We start from the raw sequence: 27,158 nt of genomic DNA on the forward strand, positions 1-27,158 counted from the left end.
CTCCCCGCTTTCCCAGCGCATTTCTATAAATCACGCTGCGGCATCGCCCCCTCCCCGCGCGGGGTTCGGGGTCACCCGTGACCCCCGGCAGATGGCGCGGGGCCCGCCAGCCCTGCCCGGGACCATCTGTCAGCGGCTCCGAGCTCCGAGCTCCCCGCCCTGGGACCCCCCGGCCGCGCCTGCAGGAGGGGGGGACGGGGACAGCGGGGGGGGCTGGTGGCTGTCACCCCTCCCCACCTTGGGACCCCCCAAATCTGGGGGAGAGTGGGAGAAGGGGTGTTGGGGGGTCTCAGTGTCTCAGGGTGGGCAGGGGGCTTGTCCCGAGTGTGGGGTGTCATCTCCACAGCTCGGGGATGCAGGAGGAGGGGATGGCGACAAGGGGGGGGCTGGTGGCTGTCACCCCTCCCCACCTTGGGACCCCCCCAAATCCGGGGGTGAGCGGGAGAAGGGGTTTTGGGGGGTCCCGGTGCCTCAGGGCTTGTCCCGAGTGTGGGGTGTCATCTCCACAGCTCGGGGATGCAGGAGGAGGGGCTGGGGACAGCGGGGGGAGCTGGTGGCTGTCACCCCCACCTTGGGACCCCCCAAATCCAGGGGTGAGCAGGAGAAGGGGTTTTGGGGGGTCCCGGTGCCTCGGGGCTTGTCCTGACAGTGGGGTCTCATCTCCACAGCCCGGGGGTCCGGCCTGGGGGTCCCGCTGCCCCCCGGGCTCTGCTTGGAGCCCCCGGGGGCGGTGCTGGAGCAGCTGCAGCCCCGAGCAGCCCCAGCCCGGGGGATTTGGGGGCTCTGGGGAGCCGCGGCCCCGGGGAGAGCTCAGCTGGGCTGGGGCAGAGCCGAATTCCCGGGGAGGGGCTCCAGGGGACCCGGGAGCAGCCGGGTCTGGGGGGGACAAAGCCTCGGGGGGCTCAGAGAGGGAGAAATGGGGCGCGGGGAGGGGAATAAAGGGGGGGCTGCTCTAAGGACACCCCGAACCCAGTGCTCCTCCAGCCAGGGCAGTGTTTATTCCGCTCAGGATCCTCCTTTCCGTGCCAAATCCTTCCCTTCCCTTCTTCCCTTCCGAGCCTGGGCCTGCCACACGCGGCGGGGTCTGGGGGTGTCCCCTCGTGGGGGGGTCCCCTCGTGGGGGTCCCCTCATTCGGTCCCTGCCACCCCTCCCGGGCCAGGCCCTCAGTGCGGCCGCTCCCGTCCCGCGGCCCCCCGAGCCCCCTCAGGGTGACACCACTCAGGGTGACGTCATCCTCAGGGTGACGTCACGGCTCAGGGTGACATCACGTAGGCGGTGGCGATGAATCTCCGGCCGCCATCATAGGTGGTCTTGCTCCAGGGGTAGGTCTGCACACTGAGGCGGTGCCCGCCCAGGCTCAGGTGGCATCTGTGGGGACACCAACGCCTGTCACCACCCTGATCTGGGTCTGTGCCCCACAGGCGTGGGTGTCTTGGTGTCCCCACAGGCACGGTGCTCCAGCCCTGAGCCCCTCATCCCACAGCCCCATCTCCAGGGTGCTCTCGGTGTCCCCAGGCAATGCTGTTCCATCCCCATCCCCATCCCCATTTCCATTTCCATTTCCATTTCCATTTCCATTTCCATTTCCATTTCCATTTCCATCCCATCCCATAAATCCCATCCCCATCCCATCCCTCCCCAAGTTCAGGGCCAGCCTCAGCCCTGATGGGGCTCAGGGAGGTCCCGCTGGCCCCAGGGCCAAACTTGGGATGGACAGAGGGACACAGGATGGACAGAAGGACACAAGTACACAGAATGGATAGAGAGGACTCAGGATGGACAGAGGGACTTGGGATGGACAGAGAAGGACTCAGGATGGACAGAGAAGGACTCAGGATGGGCAGAGAGGGACACAGGACGGACAGAAGGACACAGGACGGACAGAGGGACACAGGACGGACAGAAGGACGCAGGGGTCAGCACTCACGCCCGGCCGGGCCGCGCGAGGAAGCAGAGGGTGTAGAGGCCAAACTCGAACTCGGGGCTGCAGCCGATGAAAGCCGAGCCCACCTCCTTGTAGAAGCCGTCCCAGCTGAACTGGAGCCCCAGCACGTCGGGGTACGTGTCCCACTGGGGGAGAGGGGTTTGGGCTCAGCAGGGTGGGGATCCCCCCAGCCCAGGAACCCCCCAGCCCCTCCAGGGGGATCCAGAGCAGTCCCAGCTGGGTTGGGGGTCCTGGATTGGGGTACGTGTCCCACTGGGGGAGAGGGGTTTGGGCTCAGCAGGGTGGAGATCCCCCCCAGCCCCTCCAGGGAGGGTCCAGAGCAGCTCCTGGCCAGGTTGGGGGGTCCCAGCAGAGCCCCCCAGCCCCAAATCTCCCCCTCAAGGTTTGGGAGCCCCTCCTGCCCCTGGCATGGGGGGTTCTGGCCCTTCCCACCCTGCAGTGGGGATGGGGCAGGGGGACCACCCCTGATCTGGGGGTTCATCCCCATGTGTGCACCCCTGATCTGGGGGTTTATCCCTGTGGGACACCCGTGATCTGGGGGTTCATCCCCATGAAAGCCCCCCTGATCTGGGGGTTCATCCTCATGTGTGCACCCCTGATCTGGGGGTTCATCCCCATGTGTGCACCCCTGATCTGGGGGTTCATCCCTGTGGGACACCCCTGATCTGGGAGTTCATCCCCATGGGAGCCCCCCTGATCTGGGGGTTCATCCCCAGCCCCCCGAGCTCTCACCGGCCCGTCGAAGTTGTGGCTGAAGTAGTTGAGGACGCCCTGCTTTTCCAGGAGGTAGAAGCGGATCCAGTTGTGGAATCCAGACACTTTTCCCTTTTTCACCTCCCCTGGAACACAGAGGGGACAGCAGGATGAGCCCCCAGAGCAGGGAAGGCTGTACCTGAGAACAGGAGCTCAAAACCAGCCCGGGGAGGGCTGTACCTGAGAACACCTGGGGGAAGCTGTACCTGAGAACCCCGGGCAGGGCTGTACCTGAGAACAGGTGCTGGAAATTGGGGCGGGGCTGTACCTACCTGAGAACACGTGCTCGAAGCCGCTGGAATCCCGCTCCCCGTCCCCTCGGGAGTACAGACCGAACCACATCTGGTTCAGGTCCTGCAGGAACTCCTGCTCGGAGCTGTAGCGATCTGCAGGGAAAGGAGGGGACACAAGGAGGGGCAGAGTTGGGGGTCTGGGTGCTGGAAAATTCAGATTTTTTGTGTGACACACTCTGACCCCCAGGAGAGCACTGCACTTGACCTGAGGCCGTGGAGAAGTGCTATCAATCAATTCCAAAATTAATTAATAGCAGCGGGATTACGGGTGTGTGGTTTGATTGGGAGTGTGTAATGTCGCAGGGTGGAAAACTTAGAGTTTAAGGGTTTAGAATATAGAAATAAATACGGAGCAAGATGGAGGTTTTAGGTTGTTCTTCTTCATGGGTTTGGGTGGTGTTTTGTAATTGGACAGAAAAATCTGCATTGAGGACTTTGAGTGATTAGTTATTGGGTTAAAGGTGAAAATAATTTAGGTGTCATTTCTTAATTAGATAGTTTGGCCTTAAAACACCTTGTAACAAGAGACTGTTGGCCATTTTGTGCCTGGTTAATGAAGGACTGCAGAACTCACTGCTGTGAGACTGTAACATGGGTAAAAAATGATAAACACCTGAGTCTGAATGTGAAATATCCTAACACAGATTAGAAACAATAAACACCTGAGTCTGAATGTGAACTTGAACATGAATGCAAAATATCCTAACATGGATAAATAATAAACACCTGAGTCTGAATGTGAAATATCCTAACATAAATTAGAAACAATAAACACCTGAGTCTGAATGTGAACTTGAACATGAATGCAAAATATCCTAACATGGATAAATAATAAACACCTGAGTCTGAATGTGAAATATCATAACATGGATTAGAAATAAGAAACACCTGAGTTGAGGAAGAGATTTTTTTTTTTGTTCTGTTTTGTTTACAGGGATTCCTGTGAGCCAGAGAGAAGTTTGATAAGAGGATCCGTGTTTAGCCCTGAAAGAATTTCCTACCAAGGTCGTTGACATAGAAACCAAGAAAGAAAAGGATAAATAAGAGAAACCTGCAATTATTGCAATGAGCACTTTGTTTGGGTCTCGTGAGCAATGAGCGAAGTGTAAACTTAGGAGTTGTGTAAGGATATGTAAAAAGCATGCATGCTAAAATAAAAACAGGGTTTTTGAAATTAAAAAAAATTACATTAATGATATTAATTATTTAATTAAAATTAAAAATTAAATTTAAAAAATATTTTAAAGGCCTCCTGAAAATGGAGTGTGCTGCTTTGGACTGTCTCCCTTTAGGATTCCCCCATTCCCCAGCCCTGCCCCACACTCACTTTTCCCCTGCAGGAACACGAAGAGTTTCTTCATCAGCTCCGTTCCCATCACCTCCTGGAGGAACCGCTCCTGCTCCCGCAGCTCCTCGGCCGTCACCTCCTCCTCCCTGCCCGTGGCCCTCTGGTAATTATCCAGCAGCTTAATGAAGCTGGCGTAGGTGGGCTTGGAGAAGAGCGCCTCGTTCACGTATTTGTAGAGCCTGGGGGAGAATTGCTGGGACTGCAGCTCCTTCCCCAGCCCGCTGTCCCTCCCCGTTGTCCCTCCTGGTGCCACTCACGGCTGCGGGGACCGGTCCTCCTTGTCGCCGGTCTCGTCGGGGCCCGCCAGGTGCTGCGGGTTCAGGGCGATGTCGCCGGGCCGGGCTTTGTTGTGGTCCAGCCCGTAGAGCTGCTCCGAGAGCTCCAGCAGCTCCTGCTCCGAGATGGAACCGCTGCTGCTGGAGAATCCGTCTGCGGGGACAGCAGGGGCTGGGCACGGCTCGGGGCTCCGGGGAAAGGGGGGGGGGTCCGTGGAAAGGTGAGGGGATCCATGGAAAAGTGAGGGGATCCATGGAAAAGTGAGAGGGATCCATGGAAAAGTGATGGGGATCCATGGAAAAGTGAGGGGATCCATGGAAAAGTGAGGAGATCAATGGAGAACATTGAGAGGGATCAATGGAAAAGTGAGAGGGATCCATGGAAAAGTGAGGGAGTCCATGGAAAAGTGAGGAGATCCAAGGCAAAGTGAGGGAATTCATGGAAAGTGAGAGGGTCCATGGAAAAGTGAGGGGATCCATGGAAAAGTGAGGGGATCCATGGAAAAGTGAGAGGGATTCATGGAAAAGTGAGGGGATCCATGGAAAAGTGATGGGGATCCATGGAAAAGTGAGGGGGATCCAGCAGGATCCATGGAAAAGTGAGGGGATCCATGGAAAAGTGAAGGAGATCCAGAGCATCCATGGAAAAGTGAGTGGGAACCAGCAAGATCCGTGGAAAGGTGAAGGATCCATAGAAAAGTGAGGAGATCCAGAGGATCCATGGAAAGGTGAGGGAGATCCGTGATAAAATGAGGGGATCCAGCAGAATCCATGGAAAGGGGAAGATGTCCCTGTGGGGACAGGCAGGGGCTGGGGACAGCTCTGGGATCCGTGGAAAAGTGAAGGGGATCCAGAGGATCCATGGAAAGGTGAGAGGTATCCAGAGGATCCATGGAAATGGGACAGGATCCCCAGAGGAATGGGGGACACATCAAGGAATGGGGGGAACACCCCAAGAAGTAAAAAGGGACATCCTGAGGAATAGAGGGGGACACCCTGAGACACCCGAGGGTGACACCCCGAGGAACGGGGGACACACATCCAGAAACAGACGGTGACACCGCGAGGAATGGAGGGGACACCCCGAGACACCCGGGGACGGTTCCGTCCCTCCAAACTCACCGCGGCTTCGAGCTCCACCCTCAGCGCCTTCTCCACCTGTGGAGCAGAGAGGAAGAGGAGCTCAGGGCTTGGGGACACCTCGGGGACACCTCGGGGACCTGCCGAGGCTCAGAACCACCCCCGGGACACCCCGAATCCCCCTCACCGGGCCCGCAGTGCCTCTCGTGGTCCTCGCAGCAGTTGTGCTCTGCCCCGCACTCGGGGTGACAGTGACACTCGTCCTCCTCATTGAAGGGCTCCCCGCAGCGTCCCTCGCACGAGTCGGGGGCTGTGTACAGATCTGGGGGGTCACAAACAGGGGGTGGCACTCAGGAGGGGCTGAGTGTGGCCACCCCCAGCCTGGAGCGTCCCCGTGTCACCCTCTGTCCCCTCCCGGGCCAGCCTCACACAGCCCAGGAGCCATTGGGGATCTTTGTCACCAGGGTCGCTCCTCTCGGGCCGTGTTTGTCACTACCTCAAGGTGACACTGGGGAACGGCCCCCGGGAATTGCTCCCCATGATTCACCCCAGGATCCCGGGATGAGCCCCAGTGCCCCGGAGGAGTTGCCGCATTCCATCGTGCTGGGAAAACTGGGAAAACTGGGAAAACTGGGAAAACTGGGAAAACTCCTTCCCGAGCTGTTCATAACTAACGAGCTGCTGAGCACCTGCGTGGTGACGCAAAGCAAAGCTGAAAACAGCAGCTGTGGAGCCTTGGAGGGGACAAGGGACACTCTGAGAGGGACAAGGGTGGCCCTGTGCTGCAAAGTGACCCTGTCCCACAGGCTGTCCCTGTCCCAGAGGTGTCCCTGTCCCACAGGATGTCCCTGTCCCACACAGTGTCCCTGTCCCACACAGTGTCCCTGTCCCCATCGGCTGTCCCTGTCCCACACAGTGTCCCTGTCCCACAGGCTGTCCCTGTCCCACACGGTGTCCCTGTCCCACACGGTGTCCCTGTCCCACAGGCTGTCCCTGTCCCACACGGTGTCCCTGTCCCACACAGTGTCCCTGTCCCACAGGCTGTCCCTGTCCCATCGGCTGTCCCTGTCCCAGAGGTGTCCCTGTCCCACAGGCTGTCCCTGTCCCACACGGTGTACCTGTCCCACACGGTGTCCCTGTCCCATAGGCTGTCCCTGTCCCAGAGGTGTCCCTGTCCCACATGGTGACCCTGTCCCACATGGTGTCCCTGTCCCACACAGTGTCCCTGTCCCCATCGGCTGTCCCTGTCCCACAGGCTGTCCCTGTCCCACACATTGTCCCTGTCCCACATTGTCCCTGTCCCACACGGTGTCCCTGTCCCACAGGCTGTCCCTGTCCCACACGGTGTCCCTGTCCCACAGGCTGTCCCTGTCCCACACGGTGGCCCTGTCCCACACGGTGTCCCTGTCCCACACGGTGGCCCTGTCCCACACATTGTCCCTGTCCCACAGGCTGTCCCTGTCCCACACGGTGGCCCTGTCCCACACATTGTCCCTGTCCCACACGGTGTCCCTGTCCCACAGGCTGTCCCTGTCCCACACGGTGTCCCTGTCCCACACGGTGTCCCTGTCCCATAGGCTGTCCCTGTCCCACACGGTGTCCCTGTCCCACACGGTGTCCCTGTCCCACAGGCTGTCCCTGTCCCACACGGTGTGCCTGTCCCACACGGTGTCCCTGTCCCACAGGCTGTCCCTGTCCCACACGGTGTCCCTGTCCCACACGGTGTCCCTGTCCCACAGGCTGTCCCTGTCCCAGAGGTGTCCCTGTCCCACACGGTGTCCCTGTCCCACACAGTGTCCCTGTCCCACAGGCTGTCCCTGTCCCACACGGTGTCCCTGTCCCACATGGTGTCCCTGTCCCACAGGCTGTCCCTGTCCCAGAGGTGTCCCTGTCCCATCGGCTGTCCCTGTCCCACACGGTGTCCCTGTCCCACACAGTGTCCCTGTCCCACACAGTGTCCCTGTCCCACAGGCTGTCCCTGTCCCACACGGTGTCCCTGTCCCACATGGTGTCCCTGTCCCACACGGTGTCCCTGCCCCACAGGCTGTCCCTGTCCCACACGGCGTCCCTGTCCCACACGGTGTCCCTGTCCCAGCAAAGGCAGCCCTGGAGCAGCGGGCGTTGCCCTCCCTGGCACAGCCGCTGCAATCTCCCGACATCTGAGGCACCGCGGCCTTGCCCAATCCGGGTGAAAGGTGGCCCCGGGGCAAATCCTGATGTGCCTCATCCTGTCCCGGGACACCTGGGTGATGACAGCGACATCCAGGCCGTGAGGGTGGCATCAAACTCCCACTGCCTTCCCTCCTTGTTTGTCCCCTTTGTCACTTCACCACAATTATTTGTGCCTGGTGATGTCACCCTGGCCCTGCAGGTGCTGAGGGACCCCTTGGCTCCCTCTCCCCATCAAATCCCAGCTCCTGTCTTGGTTTTCCCTCCTGGCTTCCCATCCCCTGTAAATCCTTTAAACAGGATTATTTTAGCAGGGAGGGTCTTGAGGGTCTCCTGAAGCCCCTGAGAAGAGCTGGGAGAACCTCCATGGCAGGGACACCCCATGGATGGGGGGCTCAGGACTGCCCAGACCCTCCCAGTGTGACCAGTCCAGCGCCAGCCCCATTGCCCCAGTGAGCAGCACTGGGATAAACCCCCCTGGCTTGCTCATCGCTGCTTTTCCAGCCCCAATCCCGGCGGGATTGTGCAAGGCAGGAGCTGCCCACGCTGCCCCGTCACTGCTGAGCCCATTCTGGTGCCAGTCCCGAGTGGCCTGGGGCTGTCACAGCATCCCGAGCGTGTCCCGGCAGTGTCACAGCATCCCGAGCGTGTCCCGGCAGGGCCCCGACCCTGACTCAGCCCTTGGAGGGGCGGGCTCAGCATCATCCCAAATCCACAATCCCCAGTGACAAATCCCCAATGCCACGGGGCACCTGAGCAGTCTCAGGGCAGAGGAACCGCTCCTTCTCCTCACTCACACACGACCCTAAATCCCTAAATCAACCCTAAATAGACCCTAAATCCCTAAATCTCCAACTCAACCCTAAATCGCTGCAGCATCCTCAGCTGTTCCCGGAGGGGTGATGGGAAAGGCAGGCTCAGCATCATCCCAAATCCTAAATTCTCCAATCCTAGATTCCCAAATCCCAAAAGCCACAGAGCACCTGAGCGATCTCAGGGCAGGGGAACTGCTCCTCCTTCTTACTCAGACACGACCCGAAATCCCTAAATCGACCCTAAATCCCTAAATCAACCCTAAATCCCTAAATCAACCCTAAATCGACACTAAATCCCTAAATCAACCCTAAATCCCTAAATCAACCCTAAATCGCTGCAGGGTCCTCATCTTTTTGGGAGAGCTTTTTTTGGGAAAGCTGGAAACGCCACAGGGGCGGTGGCCTGGGACAGAAGGACACGAGGACAGAAGTACAGAAGGACATGGCCCATCCACACTCAGCCACCCCGGGGTTTTTGGCTGATCCTGCCCCCAGATTTTTTGGCTGATCCTGCCCCCGATTTCCTCTGGCTGCACAAAGCACAGAAATATTTCTGTCTCTCATGGTGCCCAGGGTGAGGGGGGGTTGTTCCCTGCCCAGCTCCATCCTCCGAGCTCTGGGGAGGTGCCGGAGCTCTCCCAGTGCTCCCAGTTTGCTTTCGGGCACGGGGATGAGTCAGCTCAGCCAGAGCCGCGTCCTCGAGCCCCTGGCCTGACTCAGGACCTTGCAGCAAAACACAAATCCAGACCCAGCCCAGCTCCGGGAGGGACCATCTGAAGGACAAAGGGACCTGGAACAGAGCTGCGGACGCCCTGAGCTTCCCAAACCCTCAGCTCCTGCCTCCAAACCCACAGGTGAGCCCTGCCTGGGGGACAATCAGGGAAAATCAGCTCCCACTGCCCACACCAGGAGAAGTGGAGATGTTCCAGGGCCAGCAGACAGGTCCTGCAGGTGGCCAGGACTGGCCACGAGGCAGCCGAGCTCCCCAGGCACCTTCACCAAGGGTTTGCCTTCTGGAACAGCTCAGGACTCACGTGGGAGTTTGGGAACTCACAGAGGAAATTTGGAAACTCACAGAGGACTTTAGGAACTCGTTCAGGAGTTTAGGAACTCAGGATTCACACGGGAAATTTGGGAACTCAGGATTCACACAGGAGTTTGGGAACTCAGGATCCACTCAGGAAATTTGGGAACTCACAGAGGAGTTTGGGATCTCAGGACTCACATGGAAAATTTGGGAACTGACAGAGGAGTTTGGGAACTCAGGATTCACACAGGAAATTTGGGAATTCACAGAGGAGTTTGGGAACTCAGGACTCAGGAAATTTGGGAACTCACACAGGGGTTTGGGAACTCACAGAGGAGTTTGGGAACTCAGGACTCACTTGGGAAATGTGAGAAGCCAGGACTCGCTCAGGAGTTTGGAAACTCCTGCTCCCAGCCCCACGCAGGTTTGAAGCCTCTCCTGTGAGCTGGCCTTGCAAAACTGCTCATCTCTCATCCCAGGGGGACTCATCCTCTCCTGGGCCATCAGATACGAGCTCCTGGCGCCGTCGGGGGTGATGAAATCCCGTCCTCAGCGCCAGGGCATCGCAGTTCAGGCTTTGTGCAAGAACTCAGCGCCTCCTCACCCCCGTGGGATCCCGGCTGCCAAATCCTGGGGGCCCTGAGCTCATCCTTAAACCCAGAACCCCTCTGAGCCCCCCTGGGCACCTCGGGGCTGGGGCTGGGCTGCGTTTGCCACCCGAGCTGCCCCACGGGGGGAAGGTGGATTCAGGATTGAGATTGGAAAACACCCCAAGCTGCTTTTCCATGGAAAGGAGGAGGCAGAAGAACATTCCTCGAGCTTTGCAGGACCAGGGCAGGCTCAGGCACAGCCGGACCCCACTGCTGGGCCAGGGGAGCTGGACAATCACCCCCAGCCCGGGCTGCATTCCCAGCATTGAAAATCTCCTTCTCCTTGCCCCACGGAGCCCGGGCGGCTCCATCCCAGTCATCCCAGTAGCATCGAGCTGCTGGTCCCCATCCCCTACAGGCCCCCCGGGTTACTCACGGCCGGACACGCAGCCCAGGGCGATTCCTGCCCCCAGCAGGAGCATCCAGGGCTCCATCGTCCCTCGGGAGCGCCGGGATGGGGTCGGGAGTGCCGGGATGGGGTCGGGAGCGCCGGGATCGAATCGGGAGCGCCGGGATGGGGTCGGGAGTGCCGGGATGGGGTCGGGAGCGCCGGGATCGAATCGGGAGCGCCGGGATCGAATCGGGAGCGCCGGGATGGGGTCGGGAGCGTCGGGATGGGGTCGGGAGCGCCGGGATCGAATCGGGAGTGCCGGGATCGGGTCGGGATCGGGCCGGGAGTGCCTCAGCTCCCCGTTGCTCCCGGCTTTTTGTGGGTGCCACGGGGGGAGGAGGGAGGGGCGTGATGGCAGCGAGGGCTCCTCGGGCGGGCTGCACCCCAACTTGGCCAAAACTCATTAGGCGCGCGGCTAATTACAGGCTGCCCGCAGTGGGAGGAGGGCCGGTAAATCCAGAATCCCGGGCTTGGCTCCGCAACCCCCGGGGGCGGCCCAGGCTGCGCGGGGAGGGTCCCAGGGGGCTTTGCCCACCCCCCCCCCCCCCAGAACGGGGGGCACAGCCGGGTCCCGAACTGGGGTTCCCCCAGTCCCCCCCCCTCCCCACCCTGGATCGGCCTCCTTGGAGCCTCCAGGAAAGCCCAAAACTCCAGCACAGCCCCGGGGGGAGGTTTGGGGTCATCCCAGCCTGGTCCAGAGCCCAGAGCTGCCCCAAGGACCCTCCCCAGCCCTGGGGGGCTCAGGCCGGGCCCGGGGGGTGTCACAGCCCCTTCCCTGCCCAGCCAACCCCGATGGGAAATGTTCCCAGCCTGGAGCTGAGCAGGGAATTTTCGGGGAGATTTTCAGAGATTTTCAGGCAGCCCCAGGGGCACCACCAGGCTCTGCCTCCTCTTCCTCACTCCCTGGCAGGTTTTCCTGGCAAACCTCATCCCGAAGCCTGCAGGATTTGCTCCAGACACTTCTCCACCCCCTCACCAGCCCAGCGTGGCCAACCCTGGCTGGTCCTGGTGGTCCAGAGCCCTCTGGCCTGGCCTGGGCCAGTTCCAGGCAGGGGCAGCATTTGGGGGCACCCCCGGGACCCGACCCCGATGATTTGGGAGCGGCCACAGCCCCAGGACAGGGCGAGAGGCTCCACCCTGTGCCCCCCACCTGGGCAGGTGAGACCCCACCCCAAACAGCCCCCGAGGATGCTGGGGTGATGCTGGGATCCCTCCCGGAGCAGGGAGCGGGCCCTGCCGTGCCAGCTGGCACGGGAGCGGCGTTTGGTGCAACAAGGGCCGGGTTCAGAGCTCCCTCAGCCCTCAGTCATTTCCTGAGCTGTCCCCTCCTGGTGCCAGCGCTGCGTCACCTCGCCTGGGGCAGCTCCGGGGCCGTCCCCAAGGTCACATCGGAGGTGGAGGAGAAGAACGGGGAGCACAGCCATGAGTACAAAAATACCTCTATTGCTCTGCCCCGCCTGCCCGGAGCTCAGCGGGGCCGGACCTGAGTCCAGGGCCGAGCTCTGGGGGGCTCCAGCACAGCCGGGGGCCATGGGAGCAGAGCCAGGGCTGCCCTGCCGCCGGCAGCTGGGACCCCAACCCTGCTCTGGGCCCCCATCCTTGCTCTGGGCCCCCATCCTTGCTCTGGGCCCCCATCCTTGCTCTGGGCCCCCATCCTTGCTCTGGACCCCCATCCTTGCTCGGGACCCCCATCCTTGCTCTGGGCCCCCATCCTTGCTCTGGATCCCCATCCTTGCTCTGGACCCCCATCCTTGCTCTGGACCCCCATCCTTGCTCTGAGCCCCCATCCTTGCTCTGGACCCCCATCCTTGCTCCAGGCCCCCATCCCTGCTCTGGGCCCTCATCCTTGCTCTGGACCCCCATCCCCATTCCGGGCCCCCATCCCTGCTCTGGACTCCCATCCCCATTCTGGGCCCCCATCCTTGGTCTGGACCCCCCATCCCCATTCTGGGCCCCTGTCCTCGGTCTGAACCCCCATTCCTGTTCTGGACCCCCATCCCCACTCCAGACCCTATCACCATTCTGGGGCCCCATCCCTGCTCTGGACCCCCTTCCTTGGTCTGGACCCCCAATTCCCATTCTGGGCCCCCATCCCCATTCTGGGCCCCCGTCCCCGCTCCAGCCCCGCTGCCCTCAAGGCTCCAGCTCCCGGGAGAGCCTCAGCAGCTCCTTCTGGCTGTCGATGGCCCTCAGGTGCTGCAGGTAGGCCCAGGTGGACACGGGGTTCCTCGCGCTCAGGGACTGCTCCGAGCCTGTGGGGAGGGAGGGACGAGATCAAGGCTGGGGCACAGCCTGTGAGCCTGTCCAGGATCCCTGCAGGATCACCCCATGGACCCCTTGTGTCACCCCAAAACCTCCCCAAACCGCTCTGGACTGGCTCATGGATCCCTCCATGGATCCTTCCATAGATCCCTCCATAGATCCCTCCATAGATCCCTGCATGGATCCCTCCATGGTTCCTTCCATAGATCCATCCATAGATCCCTCCATGGTTCCTTCCATAGATCCCTCCATTGATCCCTCCATGGATTCCTCCATGGATTCCTCCATGGATCCCTCCATAGATCCATCCATGGATCCCTCCATGGATCCCTCCATGGATCCCTCCATCTCCATCCCCTCTCCCCCAGCTCAGGGACCCCCTCAGAGCGTTGGGGGTCCCCTGGGGCAGGGTTAGGGGTCTGACTGAGAAGCTCCAGACGTACACGTGGAGATCCTGACGGCCTTGGCGTCCTCGGGCCGGTGAGGGGAGCGGCTCCTCAGTGGGGACAGCGGTGCTGAGGAGCAGAGAGAGGGGGCTCAGCCCCATCCTCAGGGCTCAGCCCCATCCCCAGGGGCTCAGCCCCGTCCCCAGGGTCTCAGCCCCATCCCCAGGGTCTCAGCCCCATCCCCAGGGTCTCAGCCCCATCCCTAGGGTCTCAGCCCCATCCCCAAGGGTTCAGCCCCATCCTCAGGGTCTCAGCCCCATCCCCAAGGGTTCAGCCCCATCTCCAGGGTCTCAGCCCTGTCCCCAAGGGCTCAGCCCCATCCCCAGGGCTCCAGCCCCATCCTCAGGGTCTCAGCCCCATCCTCGGGGTCTCAGCCCCATCCCCAGGGTCTCAGCCCCATCCTCAGGGTCTCAGCCCCATCCCCAGGGACTCAGCCCCATCCCCAGGGTCTCAGCTCCATCCCCAGGGTCTCAGCCCCATCCCCAGGGTCTCAGCCCCATCCCCAGGGTCTCAGCCCCATCCTCAGGGGCTCAGCCCCATACCCAGGGTCTCAGCCCCATCCCCAAGGGCTCAACCCCATCCTTAGGGTCTCAGCCCCATCCTCAGGGCTCCAGCCCCATCCCCAAGGGTTCAGCCCCATCCCCAGGGGCTCAGCTCCATCCCCAGGGGCTCAGCTCCATCCCCAAGGGTTCAGCTCCATCCCCAGGGCCCCAGCCCTATTTAGGGGACCCCCCAAGCCCCCTCCCCAGCTCCCTGGGGCTCTCACCATGCGCGTGGCCACGGCAGCGCTGCAGGACCCGCACGGTCTTGGCCATCATGTGCTGTGGGTGAGGCACAGAGGTCACCTGCTGCCACCCGGCCCCACCTGGGTCCCCAAAACCTCTGTCCCCACCACAGCAGTGCCAGAGCTCTGCCTGCAGGGCACAGCAGGGCCCTCGCAGGGGTCCCCACCCCACTCTCACCATCTTCTCGAAGTTGATGAGGTTCTCGGCCAGGGTGCGGTTGCCCTCGTGGATGAAGGTCATGTCTGGGGGGGGTTTGGGGCTCAGAGCGGGGTCCTTGGGGAGCGCTGGGCGCACCCGGGGGGGTCCCCAAAAGCAGACACCCACCTTTGAGCAGCAGGGGCACGAAGGGGATGATGGGGGGGCTCAGCTTGGCCACGGCCAGGCGATAGACACGGTGGTTCCACGAGGGGTCCTGGGGACAGGCAGGGACACGGGGGGTGGGGGGACAGGGGGGACAGTGGGACCCCCTCCCCATTGCTCCAGGGGCAAATTGCGCTGGGAAGGGGGACACGGGGCAGGGAAAGGGGACATGGGGCAGGGAAGGGGGACACAGGGCAGGGAAGGGGGACATGGGGCAGGGAAGGGGACACAGGGCAGGGAAGGGGGACATGGGGCAGGGAAGGGGGACATGGGGCAGGGAAGGGGGACATGGGGCAGGAAAGGAGGACATGGGGTGGAAAAGGGGACATGGGGCAGGAAAGGGGACATGGGGTGGAAAAGGGGACATGGGGCAGGGAAGGGGACATGGGGCAGGAAAGGAGGACATGGGGCAGGGAAGGGGGATATGGGGTGGGAAGGGGGACATGGGGCAGGGAAGGGGGACATGGGGCAGGAAAGGGGACATGGGGCAGGAAAGGGGGACATGGGGCAGGAAAGGGGACATGGGGCAGGGAAGGGGGACATGGGGTGGGAAGGGGGACATGGGGCAGGAAAGGAAGACATGGGGAAGGAACGGGACATGGGGCAGGAAAGGGGGACATGGGGCAGGAAAGGGGGACACGGGGTGGAAAAGGGGACATGGGGCAGGAAGGGGGACATGGGGCAGGGAAGGGGGACATGGGGCAGGAAGGGGGACATGGGGTGGAAAAGGGGACATGGGGCAGGGAAGGGGGACACGGGGCAGGGAAGGGGGACATGGGGCAGGAAAGGAGGACATGGGGCAGGGAAGGGGACATGGGGCAGGGAAGGGGACATGGGGCAGGAAAGGAGGACATGGGGCAGGGAAGGGGGATATGGGGTGGGAAGGGGGACATGGGGCAGGAAAGGGGACATGGGGCAGGGAAGGGGACATGGGGCAGGGAAGGAGGACATGGGGCAGGGAAGGGGGACATGGGGTGGGAAGGGGGACATGGGGCAGGAAAGGAGGACATGGGGTGGGAAGGGGGACATGGGGCAGGAAAGGGGGACATGGGGCAGGGAAGGGGGACATGGGGCAGGAAAGGGGACATGGGGTGGGAAGGGGGACATGGGGCAGGAAAGGGGGACATGGGGTGGGAAGGGGGACATGGGGCAGGAAAGGGGACATGGGGCAGAGGGCCTGCGCTCACCAGCATCCTCTCCAGGGCTGAGTGCAGCTTCCGGATCTTATGGGGCAGCCTCTGTGCAGGGACAGGATCAGAGGCTGGCACACCCCTGTGCCACCCCAGAGACCCCTGATTGTCCCTCCCCAAAAACCCCCACCTGTCCCACCCAGGGACCCCCCCCCGTTCCATGCAGAGACCCCCAGCTGTCCCACCCCCCTTGTCTGTCCCACCCAGGGACCCCTGTCTGTCCCTCCCCGGGTGCTGTCCCACCCCACAGACCCTCCCTCTGCTGTCCCCCCTCTGTCACCTCCCAGGTCTTGGCCAGGCGAGTCACGGCCGTGTTGCTCACACCGAACATCACCGCGAAGAAGGAATTCAGGTTCTTCTGCTCCTTGAGGCTGCAGGCGGGGACGGGACGGGTCAGCCACGGGGACAGTGACAGTGACACAGGGACAGGGACAGGGACAGTGACAGGGACAGGGACTCACTGCGCCGCCAGCTTGATGAACTTGCGCAGGAGCTGCGCGCGCCGCCCCAGCTCGGGGCACAGGCACAGCTCGGTGGCCACCCAGAACTGCAGCTCGTTGAAGCGCCGCAGCACCCGCGCCAGGTTGGCCGTGGCCACCTCGCGGAACTTGTGCGGCCCCACGATGTAGTGAATCATCTCCACCTGCGAGAGAGGCGCCTCAGGGCTGTCCTGGAGCCCTCCTGGCAGGTCAGGGGTGTCCTGAGCCCCTTTCCCATCAGGTCAGGAGTGTCCTGATCCCCTTTCCCATCAGGTAAGGGGTGTCCCGAACCCCTTCCCCATCAGGTCAGGAGTGTCCCAAGCCCCCTCCCAGCCGCTCCCAGCACAGACCACACCTGGTGGATGCTCTTGAAGAGGTTCCAGTCGTAGTCGGTGAGGTGGCTGGCCAGGTCCTTGGAGCTGATCAGGTCCAGCGTGTCCGAGGAGCCGGCGTGGGGGCCCAGCTGCTCGGGGTGGGGGGTCTGGGAACAGGACAGGACCCCTGACCCTTTCTGCTCTCGGTAGGACCCCAAACAGAGGCACTGCAGCCCCCAACCCCTCCAGGGGGGCCCACCCAGTGCTGCCCACCCCAGACCCCACCCCACACTCACCAGGCTGCCCAGCTCGTCCCTGCTGACCACAAAGAGCCTCTCGTTGAGGCCCAGGGCCGTGAACACCCCCAGGGCGTCCTGCGGCAGCACCGCTCGCTCTGCGCGGAGGGAAAGGCGCCGTGACACCAAGGAGGGGACACACACGGGGACAAAGCCACCCCGGGGCGTCCCCTCACCTCCGGCCGAGTTCACCCTGACCAGGACGTGCTCCCGGTCCCGGCGCAGCCGCGGCGCCAGCGCCCGCAGCACGTCCCGCACGGCGGCGTTGACCGGCAGCACCGCCACCAGGCACGAGTGGTCGGCCCTGAAGATCTCGTAGGGCACTGGGGGGGACAGAAGGGACCTCAAAGGGACAGAAGGGACCTCAGTGTCCCCGTGCTGCGGGGACAGTCCCGCTGAGGGGGCAGTACCTTTGTCCTGCGCTCGCAGGGCACAGGTGCTGTCCAGGATCGGCTCCTCGGGGCTCCCGAGCCACATTCCCGAGCTCCGCGCCTGGGGAAGGAGGGACAGACAGGAGGACACGGCCACAGCCACCACCCCTGCTGTGGTGTGTCCTGTGTGACCCCAGCTCCAGGCCTGGGGGAGGAGGGACAGACAGGAGGACACGGCCACAGCCACCACCCCTCCTGTGGTGTGTCCCCACAGGGCAGAGGGGACCCAGACCCTGCCCTGTCACCCCTCAGGGGTCCCTACCTTGGGCTGGGGGGACACGCTGCCGTCACCGTTCTCCAGCCTGCGGGAAGGGAAGGGAGAGGATGGAGATGCCGTTCCTGGTGGCAACAGAACTGGGACCGGCCACCACCAGGGACTATGGCCACCACCAGGGACTGCGGCCACCCCTGGGACTGTGGCCACCTCCGGGGACTGCAGCCACCCCAGGCCACCCCTTGCCCACCTCCGAGCCCCCCCGCCCTACCCAGCTGCACGTGCCACCCTCCCCATGGCCGGGAACCCCCACACTGGGGACAAGGTGGCACCAGAGCCACCCCAAAAGCTCCTCCCCAGGACACCTGTGGTGGCATCAGGGGACATCAGGGGACATCAGGGGACACTGTGGGACACTGTGGGGACTCACGCTCGGGGCCGCCGCCGCTCCTGGCCCTGCTCCTGGCACAGCCCGCCCAGCTGAGGGTCCCGGCTCGCCAGGTCTGCCAGGTTCTGCGGGGACAGGGGGCGCAGGATGAGTGCAGGACAGTCCCTGTGGCGTCACCGCGCCACCCTGGCAGCGCCACCCCGGCCGTACCTGCAGCAGGGCCGTGGTGCTGCGGTCGCCCTGCAGCAGCCGCCCGTAGAGCAGCACCCACTGGCTGACCAGCCGCAGGATCTTGCGCCGCTTGCGCAGGGCGTACGAGGCCTTGTCCTGCTCCGAGCCCTCCAGCGGCTCCGCGCGGAAACTGGCACCGGTCAAGGGCACCAGTGAAACGTGGAGAGGGGCAGGGACCCCCAGGATGGCACCCGGGAGATGGGGAGGCACCCAAGGGTGCTGGAAGGGGGTTTGGGGCCCAGTCCCACACGGAAGGATACTGGTGCAGCAGGGCCCGGCAGAGCTGCGAGGTGGGCATGAACACGGTGTAGGTGAGCAGGAAATCCCCCAGCAGCGTGTCTGCGAGGGACAGGGCACTGTCACTGCTGTCCCCAGCGCCGTGGGGACACGGGGACCCTGCCAAGGATCCTCCACGCCCTGCCTGGGGTGTCCCCACCAGGGACAGGGCACTGTCACTGCTGTCCCCAGCGCCGTGGGGACACGGGGACCCTGCCAAGGATCCTCCACACCCTGCCTGGGGGCACTGTCACTGCTGTCCCCAGCGCCGTGGGGACACGGGGACCCGGCCAAGGATTCCCTGTGCCCTGCCTGGGGTGGCCTGGGATGTCCCCACCATTGGGACCCCGCTGGTGGCAGGGCAGATTTTGTTCCTAAACCCCACAGGAGGCGCTGGGTCATTGGGGTGGGATGACAAATCCCAGGGATCCAGGATGGGATGACAAATCCCAGGGATTGGCCCCAAGGCAGCGCCGTGTTCCCGGCTGCTATTTGTCACCCGCTGGGGACACCTCCTGGGATTTGTGACCCGCTGGGGACACCTCCTGGGATTTGTGACCCGCTGGGGACACCTCCTGGCTCCCGGCTCGTCTGGTTTCTCCTCTCCGAAGGCAGAGGGAGACCGAGAGGCGCCGAGGAGCCTCTCCCGGCCCAGAGGAGCCGCTCGCTCCCCGCCCGGAGCCGCCGCCCTCTCCCGGCCTCGGCTTTTGGGGTTTGTAGCGAGCCCGGGGTGGCACCAGCGGGATTTGGGGTTGGACACCGGGAATGAGGAACCCCCTCGGTGCCCCCAGCCTGTCCCCAGCCCCGTGTCCAGGTGGCTCTGGGATGGCACATGGGGACACCCCCACAGGGGGGACACCCCCACCTACCCACGGGGTCATAGAGGGTGGCATCGAGCCGCATGAACTCCAGCAGGTGCTCCAGGATCTTCTCAGGTGTCCCGGCCATCACCAGGTACCTGCTGGGGACGGGAAGGACAGAGGTGACACCGTGGCCGTGGGCAGGGACACCACGGGCTGGTGACAGCGGTGCCACCACCACGGGCTGGTGACAGCATGGGCTGGCGTCGCTGCTCCTTGTCCCCTTGTTCCTCCCAAAAACTGCCCCGAGGGAGGCTGGAAAGGGCAGAGGGGTGGCTCAGGGGACACGGGTGTCACCTGCCACCAGGGGCACAGGAGTGTCACCTGCCAAAGGGGGACAGGGACAGGAGTGTCACCCGCCACCAGGGGCACAGGAGTGTCACCTGCCAAAGGGGGACAGGGCTGTCACCTGCCAAAGGGGGACAGGGACACGGGTGTCACCCGCCACCAGGGGCACAGGAGTGTCACCTGCTGCTCCGCGCCGAGGCCGCCTGGCCGCTGCCCCCCTGCAGGTCCTTCTGCAGCACCAGCACCACCTTGCCGTGCTCCTTCAGCCGCACCGTGTTGGCCTCCACGTCCTGGGGGTGATCCCGTCATCAGCCCGGCCGGGATTCCCCAAAGTTCACCCCAAAATCCCCCCAAAATCCCCCCCAGAAACCCCCCCGGGCCCACCTTGAGGATGCGGTTGAAGTCCTGCTTGTCCACGCGCAGGAAGTGACAATTGTCCTCGCGCAGGAGGATGGTGGCCGCCCGCGGGGCGTCGTTCACCAGCGCCAGCTGCCCGAAATCGTCCCCCTCGTGCAGGGTGGCCACCAAGCCCTGGGGACATCGTGGAGGGGTGAGGGACAATGACACTGGGTGTCCCCAGAGTGTTCCCAGAGTGTCCCCCTCGTGCAGGGTGGCCATCGAGCCCTGGGGACATCGTGGAGGGGTGAGGGACAATGACACTGCGTGTCCCCAGAATGTCCCTGCAGTGCAGGGTGGCCACCAAGCCCTGGGGACATCGTGGAGGGGTGAGGGACAATGACCCTGGCTGTCCCCAGAGTGTCCCCAGAGTGTCCCTGCAGTGCAGGGTGGCCACCAAGCCCTGGGTAGGTGAGGGATGGTGACACTGGGGTGTCCCCAGAGTGTCCCCAGAGTGTCCCCCTCGTGTAGGGTGGCCACCAAGCCCTGGGGACAGCACAGGGGGGTGAGAGATGGTGACACTGGGGTGTCCCTGGGGTGTCCCCCTCCTTCAGAGTGGCCACCGAGCCCTGGGAACAGTATGGGGGGTGAGGGACAGTGACACCAGGGTGTCCCCAGGGTGTCCCCCTCATGCAGGGTGGCCACCAAGCCCTGGAGAGGTGAGGGATGGTGACACTGGGGTGTCCCCAGGGTGTCCCCCCAGCACAGGGACAAACCCACCTTGCCGTGGGTGACCACGTTGACCGAGCCCTTCCAGATGATGTACCAGGAGGTGCCTTTGTCACCTTGGCTGAACACTGCACCCGGGGAAAGGTGGGAAAATCCTCAATTTTGGGAACAGCTCCAGTGTCCCCGGGCTGGGGACACCCCAGTGTCACCCACGGGGGACTCAGGGTGACTCACAGACAGTGCCTGCACGCTGGTGCCCCTCGAACATCAGCACGGCCGCCAGCTCCCGCTTCACCTGCACAGGGGACAGCGCTGTCACCTCAGCCGGGCCAGCGGGGGACACGGGGATGGGGAATGGCAGGGAAGGGCCAAGGCAGGCACAGAAATGATCAGAGAGGATGTTTACATGGAAGGAAAGGGGTGCAGAAGGATTTGGGGAGCCAGGACAGGAGCTGATGTGGTTCAGGAGGATTTGGGGGTGAGGGGACACCCCGACCCCGCAGGGTTTGGGGACACGGCCGTGCTCACCGAGTTGGAGAGATGAGCCACGGCTTTGATGTGCAGCAGCTCCTCAAAGATCAGCTCCAGCTCGTCCTGCGTGCGCTGGGCAGGCCTGGGGGGGCCGGGGGGGTCAGCGGCTCCCTGTGCCCCCCTCCCCAGCCCCTTCCCCTCTTTGGGTGACTCTGTTGGGTCCCCCCACCCTCAGCATCCCCGTGGCCGCTCCAGACCCCCCGAGCCGGGTCCAAAAGGTGCCAAGGAGCCCCCGGGGGCACTCACGGCTTGCGCAGGGCCATGGAGAGCAGCGCGTCAGGGCCCAGCTGCGCCAGGAACCCCAAAGCCTCCAGCAGCTCCTCGGGCTCCCGTGGCCCCGCGCCGGGCTCGGGGCTCAGCTCCAGCTCGGCAAAGCGGTAAAACTGCGTCTCCTTGTCCTGGAAGTGCCACTCCTGCCTCACTGCGGGGTGACAGCGGCCCTCAGCTCGGTTCTGCACCCCCTGAACCCCCCCGAGCCCCCCAAAACCCCCTCACCGTGCGTCAGGACCCCGCTGTCCACCAGCACCTGCCCCACGCCCACGGCCTGGCCGCGCGTCTGGACGGCCGCGCCGGCGCTCAGCAGCCAATCCACCAGCTCCTTCCCCGAGCAGCACTGCCTGGGGGGGCACAGGGGGTGAGAACCACCCGGGACAGCCCCCCCGGAGCCCCCCAGGGCCCCCCGGCTCACCGGTGGTGCCGCAGGTGGTGCTTGTGGTCGCGGATGAGGCCGGGCCGGGAGGTGCTCAGGTGGGCGAAGAGGAGCTTGCCCGCCCTCCAGATCTTCTCCGAGGACGCCTGAGGGTGGCAGGGGGACAAGGGAGATCGTGGGGAGGGGGCTGGGCCGTCGCCCGTCCCCCCAGTGCCCTGGGATTGCCATTGTCCACCCCAGGAATGGCTGAGGAGCATCTCGATGGCTTTGGGGTGTGGGGGTGCTCCAGCCCTCAGCCCCCCAAATTCACCTCCCCGGGGGCTTCCCCGGCCCCCCCACCTGGGTGATGCTGTGGCCATAGTCCAGGCTGGATTCCGAGTCCAGGAGCGGGGTCTGGAAAACCAAATGGGAGAGGGTTGGGGGGTTTGTGGGGGCTCTGCTGTGTCCCCATCACCCCACACAGCTGGGGAGGGGTCCTGGCACCCCCAGAGCACCCCCAGCTCTTCACCAGGTGAGGGGCAACACCCAAATCCTGAGTCCAGAACCCCAATCCTGAATGCAGCACCCAAATCCTGAATCCAGAACCCCAATCCTGAATCCAGCACCCAAATCCTGAATCCAGAACCCAAATCCTGAACCCAGCACTCAGATCCTGAATGCAGCGCCCAAATCCCAAACCCATCTCCCAAATCCTGACCCCAGCACCAATTTCCTGAATCCCGAACCCAAATCCTGACCCCAGCACCCAAATCCTGACCCCAGCACCCAATTCTTGACCCCAGCACCAGTTTCCTGAATCCCAAACCCAAATCCTGAATCCAGAACCCAAATCCTGACCCCAGAACCCAAATCCCGACCCCAGCACCCAATTCCTGACCCCAGCACCAATTCCCTGCATCCAGCACCCATTTCCTCACTCCAGTCCCGCTCTCCAGCTCATTTTCCCCCAGCTCTCCCCCTCGGGGATGCCCCGGGTAAAAGCAAACGCAGGGAGGGCCGAGCCCCGCCCGGGCCGCGGGGCAGAGGTGCCCGAGCTCCGAGCTCCGAGCCCCGCTGGCGGCGCTGCCCGCGGGCCCCTCCTGGCCACGGCCCTGGATAAACAAGCCCGGCCCGCACCCGTCAGACCAGTTCAGCTTGGAGCGCTCACCCGGCACGGGGCACCCTCCGAGGGACGCCCACCCGCACGGGGGGCACCCCCAGGGGGGGTTTGGGGTCCCTTTCCCCGCTGTGGGGGTCCCACAGGGCACGGGAGGGCACCCAAACATTGGCGTCTGCAGGGATCCTCCTGGGGTGTGGGTGGGGAGGTTGGGGCAATCCCGGGTGGATTTCCAATTGAGGAGGGCAGGAATTAATTAGTGCAGGAGTTAATTAGCGCAGGATCCTCGAGGTGAACCTCCACCTGCTCCCGGCGCTTCTCAACGGCTCAGGAGGATTTGGAGGAGCCACGAGCGGCTCTGGGAACGCTGCAGGGACGTGTGTCACCTGGCCATGGTGTCACCAAGGCAGGGACGCCGTTCCTGAGCCGGCCACAGTGTCACCAAGGCTGGGATACCACTCCTGAGCCAGCCACAGTGTCCCCAAGGCAGGGACATCAGTCCTGAGCTGGCCACAGTGTCCCCAAGGATGTGTGTCACCTGGCCACGGTGTCACCCAGGCTGGGACGCCGCTCCTGAGCTGGCCACAGTGTCCCCAAGGCAGGGACACCGCTCCTGAGCCAGCCACAGTGTCCCCAAGGCTGGGACATCAGTCCTGAGCTGGCCACAGTGTCCCCAAGGACGTGTGTCACCTGGCCACAGTGTCCCCAAGGCTGGGACACTGCTCCTGAACCGGCCACAGTGTCCCCAAGGCAGGGACACCGCTCCTGAACTGGCCACAGTGTCCCCAAGGCTGGGACACGGTGATGAACTGGCCACAGTGTCCCCAAGGCTGGGACGCCGCTCCTGAGCCGGCCACAGTGTCCCCAAGGCAGGGACACGGTGATGAATTGGCCACAGTGTCCCCAAGGCTGGGACGCTGCTCCTGAGCCAGCCACGGTGTCCCCAAGGCAGGGACACGGTGATGAACTGGCCACAGTGTCCCCAAGGCTGGGACACGGTGATGAACTGGCCACAGTGTCCCCAAGGCTGGGACGCTGCTCCTGAGCCAGCCACGGTGTCCCCAAGGCAGGGACACGGTGATGAATTGGCCACAGTGTCCCCAAGGCAGGGACACGGTGATGAACTGGCCACAGTGTCCCCAAGGCTGGGACGCTGCTCCTGAGCCAGCCACGGTGTCCCCAAGGCAGGGACACGGTGATGAACTGGCCACAGTGTCCCCAAGGCTGGGACACTGCTCCTGATCCAGCCACGGCATCCCTAAGGACGTGTGTCACCTGGCCACAGTGTCCCCAAGGCAGGGACACCACTCCTGAGCCAGCCACGGTGTTCCCAAGGCAGGGACACGGTGACTCAGGCGCTCTGCAAACTCTGCCGAGCCCCGTGACGGCTGCGGCGAGCAGGAACCGCTCCGAGCAAATGTTTGCAAACTTTGCAAACGGGAGCTGGGAGGTGGCTGGGACACGGGGCTGCTCTGGGGACATGGAGGTGCCACCCGTGGGAACAGGAGCTCCCCATCACCCTTTGGGTGCAGGAGGTCCCTGTCACCCATGGGAGCAGGAGATCTGTGTCACCCATGGGACCCTGTCACCCTCTGGGTGCAGGAGGTCCCCGTCACCTCCTGGTTCGTGCCACCAAATGGGTGCAGGTGACGCCCCGGTGTCCCCCTGCCCCGGTGTCCCCCTGCCCCGGTGTCCCTCTGCCCAGGTCCCCAAAGGGCCTCAGCCGTCCCCCAGCACAGAGCCCCCTCTGCCGTCCCCCTCTGTCCTTGGGGCCCGGAGCCAGCCCGCGCTCCAAGGACACCGAAAGAGACACAAAAACCCCGCTCAAGGACCCGATTCCTCCTTCCCGGGATTCCTCGCTGCTCTGGAATCACCCGAACCCCCTTATTGTCCCCAAACCCCCTCTCTGGAGCACCCACCCGGGGTCAGGACCCTCAGGACGCCCCCAGCCCCCTCCCCGTGACTCCGTGGCTCCAGCAGCTTCCTAAGGAGTCGCCTTTTCCACCTTCCTGCCCACGGGATCCTGCCTTTCTCCGGGATTCCGGCAGCGCCGGGCGCCCGGCCAAGGCCGCCAGCGGCCGTTCCGCGCCCGCGGCCGCTTTTGTTTGGGATGCCGAGGAAAACAAGCGCGGCTATTTCGGGCCTCGGAGCTCCGGAGAAAGCCCTCGCCCATCCGCAGCCTCCGCAGGCCGGGGCTCGGCGCTGCATCCTCTGGGACGGGGCTGGGATCCCACGGGACGGGGATGGGCACCCTCGGGATGGGCTCAGCACCCCCGAAATGGGCTCAGCACCCCCCAGGATGGGGCTGGGCACCCTCGGGATGGGCTCAGCACCCCCGAAATGGGCTCAGCACCCCCCAGGATGGGGCTGGGCACCCTCGGGATGGGCTCAGCAACCCTGGGATGGGGTTTGGCATCCCCGCGACGGGGCTGGGTATCCCCGAGATGGGCTTGGTACACCCGGGATGGGCTCAACACCCCCAGGACAGGGCTGAGCACCCCCCAAGACACAGCTTGGTACACCTGGGAGGGGCTCAGCGCCCCCAGGATGGGGCTTGGCACCCCCAGGATGGGCTTGGGGACCAGTTCCGGCTCTGCTGTCCTTACCAGGGACTGGCACAGTGGCACTTTTGGCTGGCACAGTGGCACCTGTCACTGGCACAGTGGCACTTGTCCCCTGGGAAGGATGGAGCCACCTGGGGACACCACTGTCCTTTGGAGCCAGGAGGGATTTGCTGGGATCAGATCCCCAAGGAGGATGAGATGGAGCCAGAAGTTTCCAGGAGCTTCCAGCAATGGGGACAAGGGACCTGTGTGGCTCCTGAGGCATTTCCCTGCCCCAGGAGTGGCTGTGCTGGGACAAAATCCCCCTTTCCCTGCTGGAATCGGCTCCAGTGCCCTCAATCTCTGGGTGTCCCCACAGAGGGGACGCTCCCGCCGTGCCACAGGTGCCACTGCTGCCAGGGCTGGTGGGATTTATCCCAGTTCAGCCCAGGAACGCTCCAGGCCTGCTGCTCACCTGGCCTTAGTGTCCCTCCAAAGCCCACCCCAAAGTCTGCTCCAAAAAGTTTTGGAGAGAAAAACAAATCGGGAAGAAAAGGAAAAAACGAGGAAAACTTATCTGGGAGGGAGCCCCTGCGTTGCATGGAAATGCCCAAAGGGGAGGTGTCCCCTAAAATAATTCCACTTTTTGCTTGAAAAGCGTCCCAGGCCGAGCAGTGAGGGAAGGGGAAGGACGCAAAGCTCCGGAAGCTCTGCCGGGGCTCCAGGGTCACCTCCCCGCCTGGAGGGGACAAGGAGGGACCGAGAGGGGACAAGGAGGGGCCGAGAGCAGGGCCAGGGACCCCCGGGACCACCCCTCAGCTCCCGGGGCCAGAACGGAGCCGGGCGGGGAGGTCGTGATGGCAGGGGCCAAATCCCTACCGGGAAACGCTGCGTGTCCCCGGAATGTCCCCCTGGAATGTCCCCCCGCCCCTGGAATTTCCCCCCGCCCCTGGAATGTCCCCCCGCCCCTGGAATGTCCTTCCTGCTGGGATGCGCCGCCGGGCACCTGGCACCGGGCTCGCTTCACGCCTGGCCGCCCGTTCCGCTCCGCTCCGCCCGTCCCAGCCCGCGCAGCTCACCTGCAGCCTCACCTGGCCCTTGTGAGCTCACCTGGGCCCCCGTGCCCTCACCTGGCCCCCCGTGCCCTCACCTGGCCCCCCGTGCCCTCACCTGGCTCCCTGCACGCCTGGATTCACTCCCGGTACCCTCACCTGGTCCCTCCCTCCCTCACCTGGCTCCTGGCACGCCTGGATTCACTCCCCGTGCTCTCACCTGGCTCCCTGCACTCCTGGACTCCTTCCCCTCCTCTCATTCCCAAATTCCCGGGGCTGGAGAGACCCCGGCCCCACTGACCATGGGGATTTGGGGGCGCGCTCCCCCGGCCCCACTGACCATAGGGATCTGGGGACACGCTCCCCCCGGCCCCACTGACCCAGCGGATTTGGGGGCGCCTCCCCTTCCTTACCCAGCGGATTTGGGGGCGCGCTCCCCCCATTCCCCACTCACCCAGCGGATCCCCTGGATGCGGGGCAGGCTCCCCCCGGCCCCCTCCAGCCGCACGTCGTAGCTGGAGCTCCGGAACAAGTGCATCCTCCTGAGCAGCCCCGGGAGCCGCGCTCCGTCCGCTCCGGGACCCCCGGGGGGCTCCGGCCCCGCTCGCCGCGCCCCCCCGGCCGCCGCCCCCGGCCCGGCCCCGCGCACCTTCAT

General features: G+C 63.8%; 2 protein-coding genes across 4 annotated transcripts; both read right to left on the bottom strand.

Moving 5' to 3' along the window:
• Positions 1-1,184: 1,184 nt before the first annotated feature.
• ENDOU (endonuclease, poly(U) specific) lies at positions 1,185-10,805 on the bottom strand. Its single transcript, XM_058042170.1, has 8 exons — positions 10,733-10,805; positions 5,883-6,017; positions 4,598-4,769; positions 4,320-4,519; positions 2,972-3,085; positions 2,679-2,785; positions 1,929-2,071; positions 1,185-1,369 (listed from the first exon to the last, which is right to left on the bottom strand). The coding sequence occupies exons 1-8, from the start codon at positions 10,788-10,790 to the stop codon at positions 1,255-1,257; spliced, it is 1,044 nt and encodes a 347-aa protein (XP_057898153.1). The 5' UTR covers positions 10,791-10,805; the 3' UTR covers positions 1,185-1,254.
• Positions 10,806-12,870: 2,065 nt separating this feature from the next.
• On the bottom strand, positions 12,871-27,158 carry RAPGEF3 (Rap guanine nucleotide exchange factor 3). 3 transcript variants are annotated; one of them, XM_058042095.1, is made up of 27 exons: positions 26,958-27,158; positions 22,152-22,205; positions 21,852-21,958; positions 21,659-21,780; positions 21,410-21,584; positions 21,161-21,245; positions 20,867-20,927; positions 20,684-20,760; positions 19,952-20,098; positions 19,748-19,857; positions 19,289-19,377; positions 18,404-18,482; positions 18,123-18,273; positions 17,955-18,037; positions 17,573-17,612; positions 17,290-17,371; positions 17,056-17,202; positions 16,880-16,977; positions 16,625-16,750; positions 16,252-16,433; positions 16,071-16,161; positions 15,788-15,838; positions 14,565-14,652; positions 14,418-14,482; positions 14,222-14,276; positions 13,453-13,524; positions 12,871-12,999 (listed from the first exon to the last, which is right to left on the bottom strand). In XM_058042095.1, exons 1-27 carry the CDS (start codon positions 27,156-27,158, stop codon positions 12,881-12,883), a joined length of 2,757 nt encoding a protein of 918 aa, XP_057898078.1. In that variant the 3' UTR covers positions 12,871-12,880. The 3 variants fall into 3 exon arrangements, 2 of the variants coding, with proteins under 2 accessions (XP_057898078.1, XP_057898079.1); XM_058042096.1 differs by having other exon boundaries at positions 19,289-19,380; positions 26,958-27,055; XR_009115679.1 differs by lacking the exons at positions 12,871-12,999; positions 13,453-13,524; positions 14,565-14,652 and having other exon boundaries at positions 14,255-14,276; positions 19,289-19,380; positions 26,958-27,055.

Source organism: Melospiza georgiana, chromosome 29 (genome assembly GCF_028018845.1).
Source record: "Melospiza georgiana isolate bMelGeo1 chromosome 29, bMelGeo1.pri, whole genome shotgun sequence".
Classification (NCBI taxonomy): Eukaryota; Metazoa; Chordata; class Aves; order Passeriformes; family Passerellidae; genus Melospiza; species Melospiza georgiana.